This window comes from Lissotriton vulgaris, unplaced genomic scaffold (genome assembly GCF_964263255.1).
Source record: "Lissotriton vulgaris unplaced genomic scaffold, aLisVul1.2 SCAFFOLD_475, whole genome shotgun sequence".
Lineage (NCBI taxonomy): Eukaryota > Metazoa > Chordata > Amphibia > Caudata > Salamandridae > Lissotriton > Lissotriton vulgaris.
Window position 1 is genome coordinate 653,197 of NW_028254325.1, and position 16,778 is coordinate 669,974.

The 16,778-nt window shown below is 44.5% G+C and overlaps 1 protein-coding gene across 3 annotated transcripts in view; it reads right to left on the bottom strand.

Moving 5' to 3' along the window:
- LOC147659582 (coronin-1C) overlaps positions 1–16,778 on the bottom strand; it is a 525,938-nt gene that overhangs the window by 71,497 nt on the left and 437,663 nt on the right. For all 3 annotated transcript variants that reach the window (XM_086951627.1, XM_086951628.1, XM_086951629.1), the window contains exons 4-5: positions 12,851–12,980; positions 10,001–10,182 (exon numbers count right to left, since the gene is read on the bottom strand). In XM_086951627.1, coding sequence (XP_086807753.1) covers positions 10,001–10,182; positions 12,851–12,980 — 312 coding nt within the window. The remainder of the gene's footprint in view (positions 1–10,000; positions 10,183–12,850; positions 12,981–16,778) is intronic.

Consider the following 16,778-nt stretch of genomic DNA (forward strand, 5'->3'; position numbering starts at 1 on the left):
GAGCTCTATAAATATTTTTAACATAACAGCTCTTCACTTCTGTCACACAAACCACTGATGCAACTCTTTCAATAACTACTATTCACCACCCACACCACTGACAGCTCGCCCACTCTCACAGCTAGTAACAAATTCCAATTTAAAATCCTCTTTATAGTGACTTCACCTACCACCCTGCATGCTGCACAATCTCTTCCCTCCACACCAACAAAAAGGCAAGAACTGCTTCTTTCACTTTCCTTCTCAACCTTCCTGGATGACCTGCTACCCATTCTGAAATTATTTTGCATTCCACTGGCCCCATACTGCAACCACTATCCCTCACTTCTTGCATTCTCATATCACTCACCAATCACAACCTTCTCCCATTCTTCCCCACTATTCTCATTGCGAATATTTAATCCCTTGACTTCTCTTATCACTTATACCCCAATGACAGCCACATAGTCTTCTCTTTCCATTCTCTTAGAGATCATAGCAATTCCCGCCTCATGAACCTTTAAGACAGCTTTAAAAACACTTTATAGATCACCATGGCCTATTGATCATGTCTCCCTGTGTCCCTTGCTCACACATTGCTTATGATAATCTATAAAAATAAAGTAAACCCCCCCAAAAAAATGTCTTTAAGGATATTTCAGTTCACAAGTTACAAATGGCTTTTGTTAGATGCAGCGTTAGCATATAAGTTGTTAAACACTGAACTACGTGTGCCAGCAGGAAAAATGCACATTCTATGTGATAAATAAGGATAATGCAGAATAAGGCAGTGCACACAATAACCAGTTGGAGTTGGCCCAAGACTCATTAGATTTCTAATCCCCTATTTGTCAGCATTACATAGTAGAGACAATTGGTCGCTGGTCAACAACTGGAGTTCACACCACAGGGGCAAGTCACCCATGGGAGAAGGTGATGAATGAATTCAGAATAAGGCAGTGCACACAATAACCAGTTGGAGTTGGCCCAAGACTCATTAGATTTCTAATCCCCTATTTGTCAGCATTATATAGTAGAGACAATTGGTCGCTGGTAAACAACTGGAGTTCACACCACAGGGGCAAGTCACCATGGGAGAAGGTGAGTAGAAAAACAAACTTAGAGGGGGTCACATGTGACTAGACAGCTTCTTGTAGCATCACAGCAATCTTAGATGTTTGTCCTTAGTTAAGAATGTTTTGTGATGCTTCTTATCATCTGTGTTGGTGTGTAAAACGGACGACAGGTTTAAGACGGCTACATTGGCAGGTCGGGATGATTCTGTCAAGTTATCTCCTGGAATGTTCTTCTATGTTGCTAGGGAGCGGTAAGTAGACTCATACTGGTGGTCAACAGACCACCTTCCTCGAGGCTGGAGATGCTCTGTAGTGGCAACTCAGGATACTGCGGGTTCTGCATAGTATAGAAACTAATTAAATTGGAATGTATGGATTCACGGCCACACCGGAGACAGGCTCTGTCCCAAACCTCAGTTGTTTTTCGCCAACACACAGATTAGGTCTAAGAAAGCAAGTTTCACTACAGTGAGTAAAGTTTACTTACTCTTACATTACAGCCACCATGTATTTAGATCACAAGACTTCATCTAACCCAGAAACCCACACAGGAGAGGCTGCTAACCTGAACAGTGCATATGGCTGGGCCACAGGTTGCTTAACATGGCTCTAAAATGCACAATCCAATCCAGATCAAGTCTAATGTGTATAGAACTGGGGGCAATAAGTTGATGGACAAGTCTTGATGATTAGCTTGACATCACTGAGTGCTTGCCAGGGCACCCATTCTTCTGGCTGATGTTAATAAAATAAGGAAGGCTGTATCTCCTGTCGCTAGTAAACTGCATAGGGGGCAATGTGTTTGAAAGCCTTGTGAAATACATAATACAAAGTTGAGGTCCCATATAGGATGAGGTCTAAGAGCTGGAGAAAACAAGAGTAGCAGACCACTGAAATAATGCTCGACAACGGGACTCTGAAGGAAAGACCATTGCATGTCGAAGTTGTTCTTGGCACCTATACATGCATGTTTAGATCTAAGCTGGCCTGGTGTCAGATAAAGGACAAAATAGTGTTCAAGGAGTAAGAGACAGGCGGAGTCTCTTTCCAGTTGCCCACATAAAAAGAGGAGTCACATGCATGCTTTTGTACTAAATTTTTCTTTGGCTGTTAAATTTCATAGTAAATTTTACTTAGCAGGGGTGACAAAACGATGCTTGTTTTGGAACCAGGCAGACCCTCTTCTAGAACAGATCCCTAAAGATTAAACTAAATTAGGAGCCCATAATTCCATAATTGTGCCAGACGGTTTACACAAATTTCTGGTTCTTCCACAAGTCTGACTTGGGATTGAAGAACTTGGGGGAAATATAAAAAGGGATAGACTTCACCTATTGGACATTATTGCATTGTCCAGCACCAAGGCTGCACTTTGCCGACTTCAGGAAGCAAAAAGATCTGTGGTCGGAATCCCATTGGTCTGAAAAAGCATTGAAACAGGAATGTGGAAAATCTCTCCCTCAGCAAGTGGAGAATGAGCTGACCTGTTAAGTCTGTCCATTTTGGAATAATGTATGTGCAATTATTGGCTAATATTCCTAACTAGAATTCATGTTTATAAATCCTGCACCAAAAACAAAGTTGAGGGCGCAGTTGTCCTTTGCATGTCAAAATAAAACATACAAATTGGGTTTTAGCAGAAAACGGAAACTTTCTTGCCCCACACCAATAGAAGGAAAAGACTTACAGTCTGGGAGAATGGCCAAAAGGTTAAAAAAATTGATAGACAATACTCTTTGTAAAAACATTAGTCATGTACCATCTGCATGCAAGCTAGCCTGTGACGGTCAAGGGATCGCTAGTGTCTAACTTGCAACTAACTTGCAAACTGAACCAACAGTACAATCAAAAGGATGAACTGGAACAGGTAAAAGGAAGGTCACACACCTTTTCCTTAACTAAAATAAAGCTAGCCTTGCCTCCAACCAACTTTCAGACACTATCCACATAGTTTAAACTAAGGAGAAAAAAAAGAAAGATTTTTTTGGCCTCATAATAAAACAATAGCAAATATGTTTTGGCCTATGAGGGAGATCTTCTTGTAACTTTGCACTTTTGTTTTACATCTCGTAGTTGCATCTTGCCAGGACAGAATTTGTGGTACGCAGGCCTTAATGCAGGGCTGAGTTCTGACAGAACCTGCTTCTGACTGAGACAGTGAACGATGTGTCTCTGCCTAGGAAGGAACAGAACAGGACAGTGGAAGCTAGGTTTTTGTCTCTACTTAGTACTGAGCACTCTACACAATATTGGTCCTAGACGCACAACCAGATGTCCAATAATTTGTCGGGAGAGCCCCAACGCAACTCGGTGTCTGAGACCAGAGATATTCTGGTTCTACCTTAAAGACTTCTCCCTACACCCAATTTTAAAGTAGTCTACTCTATAGAAATACTGTGATGTCAGAGTTCATGTGAAGTGCTTGGTTGCTCATGTGGCAAGGTCTGCGATATACCAAAAACCCCTCTAAAGACTACAAAAATAATGTAAAAACAAAAATGGGAGCACAGCAGGAGGGGAGTAGGAGCTTTTTAATAAAAGGAAGTAAAGTAGGAGGGGGAGTAAGGGGTTGGAAATGTGAATAATGCTGGAGCGGGTAATAAGAGGTTTTAAAAAACAATGGGAATAAAGCAGGAAGTGGATAGAAGTGGAAGAGAGTAGGGGTTTCAAAAAGTGAGTATAGTGGGGCAAATATGGGATTTGAGAAAATAACGGCAGTCAAAATGGAAGGGGTGTAAAGCGGGTAGAGAGTAAGGGGCTGAAAAATAGATGAGTAAAGCAAATTTTGGAGTAAGCGGTTAGTAAAAAACGGGAGTAGGGCTGGAAGGGGAGAAAGGGTTTGAAAAAGGGAGGAAAGCAGGAGTGGGAGAAAGGGTTAGAAAAAATCTAAGTAAAGCAGGAGGGGACGTAATGAGTTTGATAAAAAGGAGTAAAACGGGAGTGGGAGTAAGTAGTTAGTAAAAAAAAAAGCGCAAAGCTGGAAGGGGAGTAAATGGGTTTGAAAAAGGGGAGCAGAGTGGAAGGAAGGGTTTGTGTAAAAAAGGAGTAAAATGAGGGGAGTAAGGGCTATTTTAAAACGGAGTATATTGGGAATATTATGGGGTTTGTGAAAAACAGGAATAAAGTGGGGTAGGTAGTAAGGTGTTTGAAAGACACTGGACTAATGTGGAAGCGAGATTATTACAACGGGCATGGAAGGCATGCAAGAGGGTTTTGAAGAATTAAGGGGACTGGGGTTAACTGGTCAATTTCCCCCATTCCTTTTAAAAGCCACAAAAGGAAAATCAAACATGAAGAAATCAAAGTGTCTTCAAGAATGGATTTCAGCAGACTAGTTTCATCAGCCTGGTGAAAAATTTCTGTTTGTCAGAACCATATTCTACATGTTGGATTTTCGTCAGGATCCCAACCAACCATCTTTACTGCTGTGCTACAGGTCTACTATGGTCATAGTCTGCGCTGCAAGTTTAAGATCCCCAGGGACCTTCAGGGCTGGCTTTTCTGTAAGACCCAGATGCCACTTCAGAACCTACTTCAGTGTTGGGCTCTGTCAAAAATCTCGGAGGGGATCCCAGGCTTCACCGGAGCCCATGTACTGTCCAAGAAGAACAAGCCCTCTGGACAAGCCAGGCGTGGCAAAGGTGGCATAAAAAGGCCAACTTGCCCTCTACTTCTGTATCTAGAAGTTCCGCAAAGGCAGAGGAAGGAATCCAGTGGTAAATGCATCTTGTTCTTATGAAGGCAAGCTGAGGGGGGCATCCAAAAGGCATGCATGCATGGGATGCTGGGACCACTGAAGCAAAGCAAGCAGCTATTATAATGGTCCTCTATGGATAGATCTAACACTGGGCCCCAACACTCTTCACAACAGGTAGCAAGCATCATATGCCGGAACCCAGAAAACAGGTCACCATAGCGGGCAGTTAGGAGAGCTCCTGATCATTGAACTGCACTAAGGGAAGGGCATAACAATCCTCTGGCTTCAGTGCCCACAAGCACTTTACAAGAACACAGCCTCACCTCCTAGAGCAGAGTAAAAGTGCTGGGATATGGATGCCATGGAAGACTGGCGTGTTGTGAGGTGTTCTTAGGGGCAGGATGGGCAGCCCCTCAGGAGTCTCTTTCCATGTTGTTCAAAAAGAGCTCTCTTGACCGGCATAGTCGGTGCATGTCATCGCAAGGGACTGGAAGGAGGGTGCGATGTAAGTTTCTGAAAGTTCTAGAAAGCAGGATCTGTGTTTTGCTGCCTGGTGCTGTTTTGTACCCGTTCGTGGGTGGCTCCTATTTCAGATATGGATTAGCTCGTGTATGCCAATCAGCAGTAACACTTGCTGGTCTGGCATGGTGAACAAAAGAATGAAGAATTTAACCCAGATCTCTTTACTGGGGGTGAATGTTTTGATTTGTTCTGCATTCCGTCAATCAATTGTGTGTCTTTTGCCTTCTCGCCCCAAGTGCGTCAGGTATGCACAGACGTGGTTCCCGGGCTCACTGCGTCACTAGAATCAAGCTATCCTGGCAGAATAGGGGTGAAACCCCGAAACCGGTCCTAGGATGCTTGATTCCGGTCCAGGGAGGACTTGGCTTGACAGTTCGGGTTGGAATGTTCCCATGAGACACAGGGTCAAGACTGATTTGCATATGGCCAGGTCTAAACTGGGGTGGAATGGTGAGCAAAAGAATGATGGATTTAACCCAGATCTCTTGACTGGGGGTGAATGTTTTGATTTGTTCTGCATTCCATCCATCAATTGTGTGTCTTTAGCACCCTCTGGGGGCGCACGGCAATCACTCTATGGGACTGAGGGCAATGACAGGAGAGAGCCAGGTGCTGCAAACAGCGACCACTGGTGCTGCCTGTCTAACCTGACCACTTCCATCTCCCCTTAGCAAACAAAGCAGCCCTGAGGGGGGCTTTGGGGGTCGATGAATGGGGGGGAAGCGTCCCCCTACTTAGAGAAGACCAGTGAAGCTGTGCTGCATTTTTCAATACAGCCTGATAACAACTTGTAGCACTTGGAGTGCTGCAGTCCAATAACTCTGCAACTTTGCGCAATTCCAAGTCATATGGCGAAACGTCGCTGGCTCCAGACCACCCCGGGGACAGGCCAGAGTGCGCGGCATTGAAACGAGATATTCGCTGAGTTGTCAAATTGTGCAATGTAAATAATGGAACTGTGAGAGTTTAAAGTGGGCATTGCTGGCAACCTCTCGGATCGGCGCAAATTCCTCTCACCATTACCCCTCTGTGAGAGGCAGAGGCAGGTCTGCCTGCCATCTGTCCAGGATATTCGGTCTTCGACCAGTCTTCTAATCTAAATGCATGAAAGCGTGGTGAGCATTCTCCCTTGGGTGAATCTATACCCCCCATAATACTATAACAAACATGCTGCAATGTATATATTACATACAAATACTGCAAATTAAAAGTGTTAAGCCTGCTCTATTACGAGATTAACATGGAATACAGGCTCGCAGTTAGTAGACTGATAGATAAATCAAGATCTGAGAAATGGAAAAATTACCTATATATATGGAGATGTCATTCCTTCACTACTCACCATCTAACCAACTTGTGTAAGATGCTGCCGCCTTGTGGGCAGATAGATACTAAACTGATTTGCAATAAAAATAGGGTAAAAGCAGTATTACTACACTTGTGGTCCTTCAGCTGCCTGGCTCCATTTTCTAACACGTATATGCAGTGCACTTCGTCTGGTCGCACAAAATGGAATTGGCTTATTACACGTGTCCCTCTAGAAATGTGGATTAAGTATACTCAACATTACTGTGGCTTTACTTACCTTAGTCCTAAAGATCCCCTTAATTTTGACCCCCCCCCCTTATATTCTGTAGTTCTCTGTATATATGGCTTGGTATAGAATGTTAGGCAGATGTTGCTGGGAGCTGCTGCAGGCCCCCTCGAGTTTTGTTACGCAACTGGAGGCAGCAGGGCTAGTATTTAAGGGCTATGTATGATCTTCCTCAAACTCTCCATCTGAATGGCCTCAGATGCGCTGCCAAATCTAAGGGGAGGTCACAAAAGGACCACCTTTGAGGTCACTTGCCTTCATGTGACGTCACATGCACTTGGGTCTTGGGTGTATCAGGTTCAGGCTCTCATCATTCACTGTTCTTTACGTCAGATGACACCTCCTGGTAGATAACTGAAGATCCAGGGATGGAAGCTGCAGCTCCAGCAGGGAGAAGGACGCAGTCCCGGTAAGGTTGACAAGGAGGAGTCTGGGGTGTAAACTTGAGTCTGAAATGGAGGTGTTGGATAAAACTGGAGTAGCATAGGGCTAGGTGCAGGAAACCAAGAAAATGCAACTGGCACAGGAGTTTCCTCCTGCAAATCAGGCACATATCTGCTGATAACATCAGAAAATCTCTCTCTCTCACTCTCTCTCAATTCATTGTGGGTTCGAGAAGCTTAGTACTTACGGGCTGAGGGAATGATCATCACTATCCACCTTTCCAAAACTGGAGCAAAACACGTCACTCTACAATGATGCTCCATCATGCACTTCTGGGTTTCGGGAAGGGAGAGTGGGGCCTCATCAGCTCTTTTAGGGGCCTTTGCAGGGCTTTAAGTAGGATGAAAAAACTAGGGGGGTTCTCAAAGGGGAGTGGTCAATGTAATTAATGGTGTGGCTTAAAAACACGTAAGCTAAAAATCTGTGTTTAGCACAGTGTGCCGCCCAACTTGTATTTTGCTGTTCCTGTCATTGCGTCCAGATATTTGATACAACAAGTCACATCATACCTACAAGTCAGGACTATTGACTTTGTCAATGGTTGATACTAGTTGCATAAGATAAATAAGCTCAACTATGACTTATATATAATATTGAAAAAAACTTCCACTTAAAGCCCTGGTGACACCACGGCAATGTTGCTGCTCCTGAGTTTCATAAAGAGAAGGGAAATCCAGAAAGAAAATGACTACCTTTAAAGGATTTCCCTTCCTCTACAACGCTCAACACGCGAACATTGGAAAAAAAAAAAACAGACGCGCACAAAACAGAGCCCGATAAAGATTAATTTTGAGGGCCCCTTAAAAAAACTGCCGGTGCTTAGACCCGGTGAGACCAGGCCCACTTAAAGCCCTGGGCCGTGGTCCTGAAGTGATCGGCCCACCTCAGCGCTCTTCTCCCACACCATACTGAATGGAGCTCAAGGAAACGACCCACTGGATATCAGGGGATTGAAAGGCATTGGAGTGAATTCACTGATTCTGGGTAGGCTCCTCCATCCCACACTGCCACTGAGTGACATTAGCAGTAATACCAATGAGGCAGTCGTTGAGTGGGCAGTGGGGAATTTTTACAGGTACAGCAAGTCTGCCAACCGCAGGACAGCACTTTCCACCAACACCCTCTCTATCTGAACTCCAGTAAACCGCTGTGAACCTTACAGCCTGACACATGTGCTCTTTGCTCAGCCTTTAACAAAAGGCACCTGGGTGAACTTAGTGCAATTCTCGTTGTATACTATGCATCTTTCACAGGTGAGCTAGAGCACTACGCGGAAAATTGGTAAATGAAGATAAACAATATAAACCTGTGGGGATTCTCTGGGGAATAACACCCTACTGCCTGTTGCTGCCAAGTTTTTTGTTTTACTGTTATATTTTCTGTTGAATAACTCACATCCATGGGAATTGTACTGTGTGCTTAATTAGAAGACATGGGGAGAGGAGTTGGGCTAACGGCTAGGGCGGTAGACCTCGAATCTAGGGAACTGGGTTCGAGACTCGGCAAGGACACTGGACATCCTGTGATTCTGATCAAATCACTTAATCTCCCCGTGCCTAACAAAAGGAAAGTGTCCTCATGTAATGCAACTGGCGATATGTAAGGCGTTTCGAAGGCAGAGATCAAGGAGGTCTGGGTCTGCCTCCGAAACGCATAGAGTGACCAGGCTGTGAAAATAAACACGCTGGAAAGGAGTTGTTGCTCGGACATCGTTTTTTCTGGGAAATAAACGAAACGATTGCGCGTCAAAACATATATATATATATATATATATATATATATATATATATATATATATATATATTGTTACACAAATTGCCCTGAAGCATTCGGAAGGCACTCGCGTTGCTCCGCCATCCAGCATTATAATGCAGCCTGTTCACTCACCCTGTATGTCATTTCATATAGCCGACGCGTTTCAGGGCTCAAGGCCCCTTCTTCCTGGGCAAAGACATACACACACGAAGCCTGCATTTCACTTTTTCGGTTTTATTTCAAACAGTCCTGCGCCCGTGGGCGTGTTCTTGTTACACTTCCCTCAATGGTTTCTGGGGCTTGGAGTCCTTTATGCAGGTAAGTGCGTTCTTCAGTATGCTCTAAATAAAGTTCGTTTTGTCTCTAAGTGAGTTACAGAGCTTTGAAACAGGCCAATTTCACATATATGAGCAACGTGCTGTTTAACCTGAATTGTTCAGAGATGCAGCCTCTGGCAGCTGGTGACTGTCGTTTCCTCCAACTGTCGACGGTGCTCTTCCCACGGCCAGGCTGCCGTGCGATAATTTTGTTACACAAATTGCCCTGAAGCATTCGGAAGGCACTCGCGTTGCTCCGCCAACTTTCCGCACAAGCCCTGGAAGAAGAGGACACTCGAAACGCGTCGGCGAAAGGCGAAAAGCTGCATTTCTTACCTACATGCAAAGCGAGTCCATACCTGTTGAAAATAAAGGCTGGTAACCTTAAGTGTCAGTTCGTGTGCGTCTTCAAGTGAGCTACCAGCGTTAACAAAACATATATACATATATATATATATATATATATATATATATATATATATATATATATATATATATATATATATATATCATCTAGGGTGAGCAGAGCAGGAACAATAATTCAAACCCAGATTGTCCTTATACGGACATCTTTCTTAGCCCATCAGTAAAGATTCGGTGCTCGGCGTGCACTTACCGCAATGATCTTCTCCTTCCTGGGGTCGATCACCCGCACCTTCTTGTCTTTGGACGTCGTGCAGATGAGGCTTCCGTTGCGGTTCCAGCACACGTTGAAAATAATATCAGAGTGCATTTCGTCCAGGGTGATGAGCGCCTCGCCAGTGCCCACGTTCCAGATGATGACGACGTTGTCACACCCTGAAAAACCATCATCTCATCTATCACTCTATCGAACTTAAAAAATTACGTCTTTACACAAGTGAATCATAGCACGATGAAACACGACCTTCTATAATAGCAAGTTAACACGTTCTTATCGTTTTTCTGAGACAATCTGCCTAAACTTAGTTTCCAATGGAAGCATTCGTCCAAAAACAGAAGCAACGTTTATAGGCTAAATACACCCTATATGTTAAAAATCATGAGTGTTGGTTTTATCGGTGGACAGAAGATACAGCTTGTGGATTTGATTACAGGAAAACTATCTGGAAAAAATGATTTCTGAAAAAATATAATTTCTATCAGAAAAAAATGATAGGCAGCAATTTTAGAATTATTCCTGATTACTCCTTTATTGTCTCCAGTATAAGTCTAGGATCCTTCCCCTTTTCTGCTCATTCTAATTTTCTGAATGCTTCACGTTGACAGGTTTCAAAAGATTCCCATCATCTGCAGAGTCCCCAAGGGTTCCAAACTTTCTCCAAGCATATTTAATCCCTCCATGGAGCCCTTTGAGGCGATAGTCAAAGATAACAGCATCAGGATTCAACTTTATGCCAATGATGCACAACTCATTCTGACAGTCTCCTCCGCTTCAGACAGCCAATGCCTCAAACACTGCTGCACCTCATCCAGCTCTAGGATGTCCAGCAACTAACTACCTGAAAGTCGACCCAACCAAGACAGAATACCTTTTATTTGCCAAGAACAACACGCAAGAAATAATGCAAATGTGGCTCAATTACAGAAATTTGGATGGCTTCGAACACCAACTTTTACCAAATGCCGTCACTTGGGTTCACCTTGGGCACCAACCTAGCCTTCAGGGAACACACTGCTAAAAAAAATGATAGACTGGCACCAGCTCTCTCTCCTAAAGAAACTGGAACTGTGTCTACCAGAAAGTGACTTCAGACCTGCTCGTATTGTCACACATGGGTGGTAATAACCCCCTACTCCATGGACTTCCAGACTCCACATTGGGCCCCATAAAGGCATCCTACTTTCTGCAGCATGTTTCATCCACGGCTAGAAGAAATATGACCACATCACCCACCATCCTGATGGAACTTCATTAGCTTGCATTGTCAGCCCGCACTATATTCAAAACCAGATGCACCATTTAACAAAACTATCATGACCAGTAACTCTGCTTAACTTGCAGATACGGTCACCATCTCCGGTGGCTGTAAGCATACCTGCAACTAGCACACCATCAAGTTGAAGAATAAAAAGAGTAAAGAAGTGAAAAAAACATAGCTGCAGGTCTTCTCCATCTATGCACCCAGTATCTGGAACAACATCCCTGTAACGCTGCTCAAAATTATGAAAGAGTAGAGGATACACCTCAGTACAGAGCACTACATCACAATGCAGTAAAATCCAATAACAAACTACATCTATCACTTGTTGAATGTATGCACGCCTTTGACTCTGTACAGTGCTCTGCTGCTTTTCTGGCTAAGTTCGCATAATTCAAGTACCACATACTTTTACATTACCTCACTGTGGGTGATCAGGCAGATTTGTAGTGGAGGTGTCACTGAGTTGATGCCGTGAATCATGCATCTTCCACTTAACTTCTTCCGTTTCACACACACACCTTAGTCAAACTTCTAAGCCCAATAATTCTGGCGCAGACTCACCTCTTCTTAGAGACCTCTCTGTTTAACTGGCCGCACTCGCAAAGTGGCAGTGAGACTTCCATGTCAGCCTTGCAGCCCATTTTTTAAAAGTGCAAGGGTGCACAAACACCCCAGTACCAAAATATTACATAGTCATAAATTGGCCTCTATGAGAATGTAATTCTTCCAACACTTTCTCAATCAGAAAAGTATCTTTCTTCAAATGAATATCTATCATAAATGCATATATCTCACAGTCAGAGCTCAGACTTGGAATAGTATGATAGGTGGGGAATTTGCAATCCAGCCAAGCTCTGTTGGGTGTCTGTGCATTTCTGTCCGACTCCTCTGGTTACAAAGGCACTTCATTAGAAACCTTACCACCCGTGTGTCACAGCTTCACATTCACAACGACCTGACAAAGCCACCGAGATGCTGTACCTCCTACAGTGCAGCAGCAGGTGGGTGTGTATCCTCCCCTGTGGGGATGGTCACTTGGTGCAAGATTCACATTAAACTTTAAAAAGGAGAGACGGTGAGAATCACTCACTTCAAATGCAACACAAATAGACTATACACATGGCAATTTCAATACCTTTTAAAATAACATTTTCCCTTTACAGTTTAGCTCTGATAGACTAAATCTGAAATCAGCAGGTTGTACAAACAGATACATTTATAATGAGTGCAGATATCTACCCTCGCACCCATGACACGTTTAAATCGAGCACAAAACAATATATGAGCCCAAGCACACCCTATGTAGACCTGTAGAGCCAACAGCGAGGGGCCGACATTTTCCAAATAAATTGTTTATGATGTACCTGGTAGTTGGTTGCTAAAACTACAGTTAATTGCCATGGATATTGCGGCAGCAATGTTAACAGGAGACACGCCCCCTATTGCTTAACTACAGCTTCAATGTTCTGGCATTGCCCCTTGGATTCCTACACGTGCTGCATATCTCTGCACATACATGCGCTCCACTGCTTTCTAGCTAGGCTTGCCCTACGTAAACATACCTGCACTGAGCAGCACATTGCGTGCCGCTGGATGCCACGTGATGATGCCCACTCTTTTCGAATGGCCTTCCAAGACTACCACCGGCTCTGTGAGGGGGAGAGTGAGCCCATTCTCTGGAATCTGCCACACCTTGGGAGAGGGAGACAAAACCAAGCACCACTGTTACTGGAGCACCCATGTTTGTGTGAGCTGGAGGACATATCAGCCTCGTTAGTGTAATGTACAAGTATTCAGAGTGAATCTCAAAAGCCATCCGAGGAACTGAAATGGTAAAAATTAAACAGCACACCTTTATTGGATACCATGTGCCTTTCACAGCGATATCCAACGACAACTTTTAGAACGCAGTGGGCTGTGAATTAAAGCACAGCACTGGAAAGTGGTGGCCCAGATAACATACATAGATCTGGTCATAGCTGCCAAGGTTTCAGATTGCTATGTGTGACATTTTCTTAATTTCAGTGTAATTATGAGTGACATTTCAACGACTATGAGTGACACTTTCTCGCGAGCAAAATCTAGCAATGAAGACAAGAGAAATATATACATTTCAGAAATTAAACCCATTTGAGGAACAAGGACGAGTCACATCATAATCCACAAGCTGTATTACTGAGCAGTGCGCCCTGGTCCTGCCCACTACCTGCCAAACCCTGCTGGTGGCACCATCACCCCACTCACAGTTTGTCACACAAAGATACACTACAGGCTCTTCTGACTCAGTGATGCTTGGTCCACTGAGAAGTTACGTTGGCAAGCACCAGTGGCTCTCACAATCACCTGACCCAGGTGCGAGCAACTACTAACACAGCTTACAGTCAGTGGGAAGACAGACTGCTATGTGATGTACAGTCAGTTCTCAGCTGTAACAGGGCAGACCGGTGGCAGCTCAGAAGAAAATCATGGCTATGGTACAAGAAAAAAAGAATTGGCATAGGCAATTGGTCTCGCTTTTTGGACCCTAAAAGTATTTAGTTATGCAGCAGAATATCCTTGGTGAAACAACACCAACTGTTGCATGGCTAAACACTTATAAGGTCCCAAATGCGAGACCTATTGGCTATGCCAATGCTTGTTCCCTTTTGACATGCAGAAAACAGTGGTCACTTATCATGCATTATCAAAGTTGGACTATTATAATTCCCTTTATGTTGGTGCTCAGCAGGGCATCTTAAAAAACTTCAGAGAGTGCAAAATGCCGCAGTCAGAGCTGTTAAAAATATTAAGACATATGAACCAATCTCTAAAGCTATAGAAGAATTACACTTGCTCCCCATAAAAAAAGAAAGAGTAGCTTTCAAAGCGCTCTGCATTGTACACAAAACGCTATATAACTCTGGCCCTGCTTTTCTTAAAAATAAAATATTCCGGTACACTCTAATAAATCGCTTCGATCAGCCAATCTAGGAACGTGTCCGTGCTGTTAATTAACAAAGCCTCCTGGGGTGGCACAAGTTTCACCATGCTACTTACCGTCTCTGGAATCAAATGCCATGGTATCTTAGAAATCAGCCTAACTTTCTTATTTACAGAAAACTCTTTAAAACCTGGCAGTTTACTCTACCCTTGTAGGTCAGACTACTGGCAGACTTTAGGCACGTCTCTTACCTTCAAGCAGATGGCAGCGCCAAGAAGCCCACGGGCAGAAGCTGCCCTCTACAAAACCCAAATCAACTCTTTACCCACTTACCCACGTTTCAAGGAAACCCTCGCAGCTGTACCTCAGGGCGGCACCAGGCACTGTATCTGAGAACTACCGGACGGACGCAACAGGGATCAACAAGGGTATGCAAAGAAGCTGGCATGACAGGACTGCTGTATCACTGGGAAGAGGGTGGCACACCCAGAAACGGGTTTGCAAAGTTTGGAATTTGTTTATTTTTGCAGTTTTATCCAGCACAAGCAATGGAACGTGAATATTTGTGCAATATCGAAGGCACAGGAAGATCTACAGCTGCAATTAAGGACTGGCTATACAATACTATGATGAGTTGTAGCTAAGCGATGACGTTTGCACCGCTAGGGCACTCCATGTCAATGACACCAAAATAATATTGATTATCACGCCAATTATTAAAAGTAAAAAAACAACAACATTCTTTTAACTATTTTAGTGAACAGTCTGATAGATTATGCAAATAAAAGCAAGGGACTGTCTTCTGCTCACTCTCCCCTTGGAGTGCCAATGAAGCACGCATCAACGAATTACCCATTCATCAGGTTAATCCATGAACGCCATAACTTCCATCTTGCCTATTGGGTAAGCAGCGTGAAGGGGTCACAAGACAACCTCCATTCCTCCACCAGATACCTACATCAATTAATAATAAAATAGGAGAAAGGATATCCAGCTCTGTTGCCCCAGCCAACGTGCAAGCTTGCACTGAGGAAGAAACCCTAACAGAAGTATTCACTTTGGTAGTAAAATACGGAGACAGCCAAGGGCTTTAACAGCATATTTACATTTCGTGCAGCAGTGCATTGCCTTTGTGTGTCGGAGACTTTATATTTTGAATGGCGGCCAATGTATTTATTTATTGTCCACAGTTAAAAAATATCAGTGCAGGCCATGACTCGGAGCAAAACCCATGTCATACGTCCATTTCTTTGCACGGCATACATTCATTTTATTTCAAGGGAACATACACCATGGAGTAAGGGGAGATGCGGGGGTCCTGATAAACAGTGCTGTGGGCAGAGCATAACATTTCTGTACTGAAAGACGTTTAACAAGTTACATAGTTTGATAATATAGGCTTTTGAAGTTCAAGCATTACAAAGCAAGGGAAGCGGGAGCATAACATTCACTCATTACCCAAACTCAAACGAGGCACTGCTTAGGAACTTTGCGACGCGATTCTTTATACGGACCGCACCTTGCCTAACTACTTCTATTGAGATGCGGCTATCACCGATCCGCGGCTGCATAACCCATCCAGCACTGTGGCAGTGCAGACCTCTCGAGCTCTCTCTCTCTCGCCCTGTGGGCAGCAGACCTCACTCACCCGCCGGGGCAGCCGTTCTCACCCTTTTTGAACCGCTGGCCAAGAATCCATATTACAACCTCTACGGGCTTTGCTGCTGCAGCCTGGTTTGCAGGGCGCAGGTGGCTGGGCCGCCCACGCCGCAATCGATTCATACTGCGGCCGGACCCCCTGCGGCCGCGGCGGGCGGCCTGCCATCATGGCATGAGAGAGGCTGTGAGTAGCAGGCAGCCTGCACTCTCAGATTCCCCCACCGCTTTACTAACTTCCTGTTCCGGACTGGACGTGACGGCACTATTTTCGATACATTTGTAGCGCTCTCAGAGCTGAGAGCTGCAGCAGTAGTCTAGTTAACTGTGGGACACGACGGAAGCAGGCACACTTCTCTCAGAGCAGCAGTGAGAGCCACGGGCACAGTGACAGGCGCCGCTGGTGGATCGCCTGGCAGCAGGTGGCAAAATGCGTGACATTGCATTTCAGTACAGTGATGCGGATCACCGAACTGAAATGCGTGAGCGTCACACCTGTTGCGTGACGCTTGCCAGGACTGCTGGTGGTGGCTCTATTTAGTTTCAATTGCCCTTCACCCCCCCACTCTATTTAAATGTAATCCTTCCCTCCCCACCTCATGGTCAACAACTGCCGTCTGGTGGCTCAGTGGACTAATGCCTCCACTGAAGGGTCTGTGTTCGACCTCGTGGTCACAGGTTCAAATCCCGGCGGGTCCAACTCAGCCTAGATAAAATGAGTACCATTGAGTACCGCTGAGATACCTCAGCGCCAAGATACCTCTGGGTGAACATGCGCTTTACAACTACACGTTATGTTATCATGAAGCTAAGGGCCAATCAATCAAGGATCTGAGATGCTGATCCTTGATTGGCCCTTAGCTTCATGATAATATGACTAAGCGACAGAGAGTTACACAGTGGATCTTAGTAGA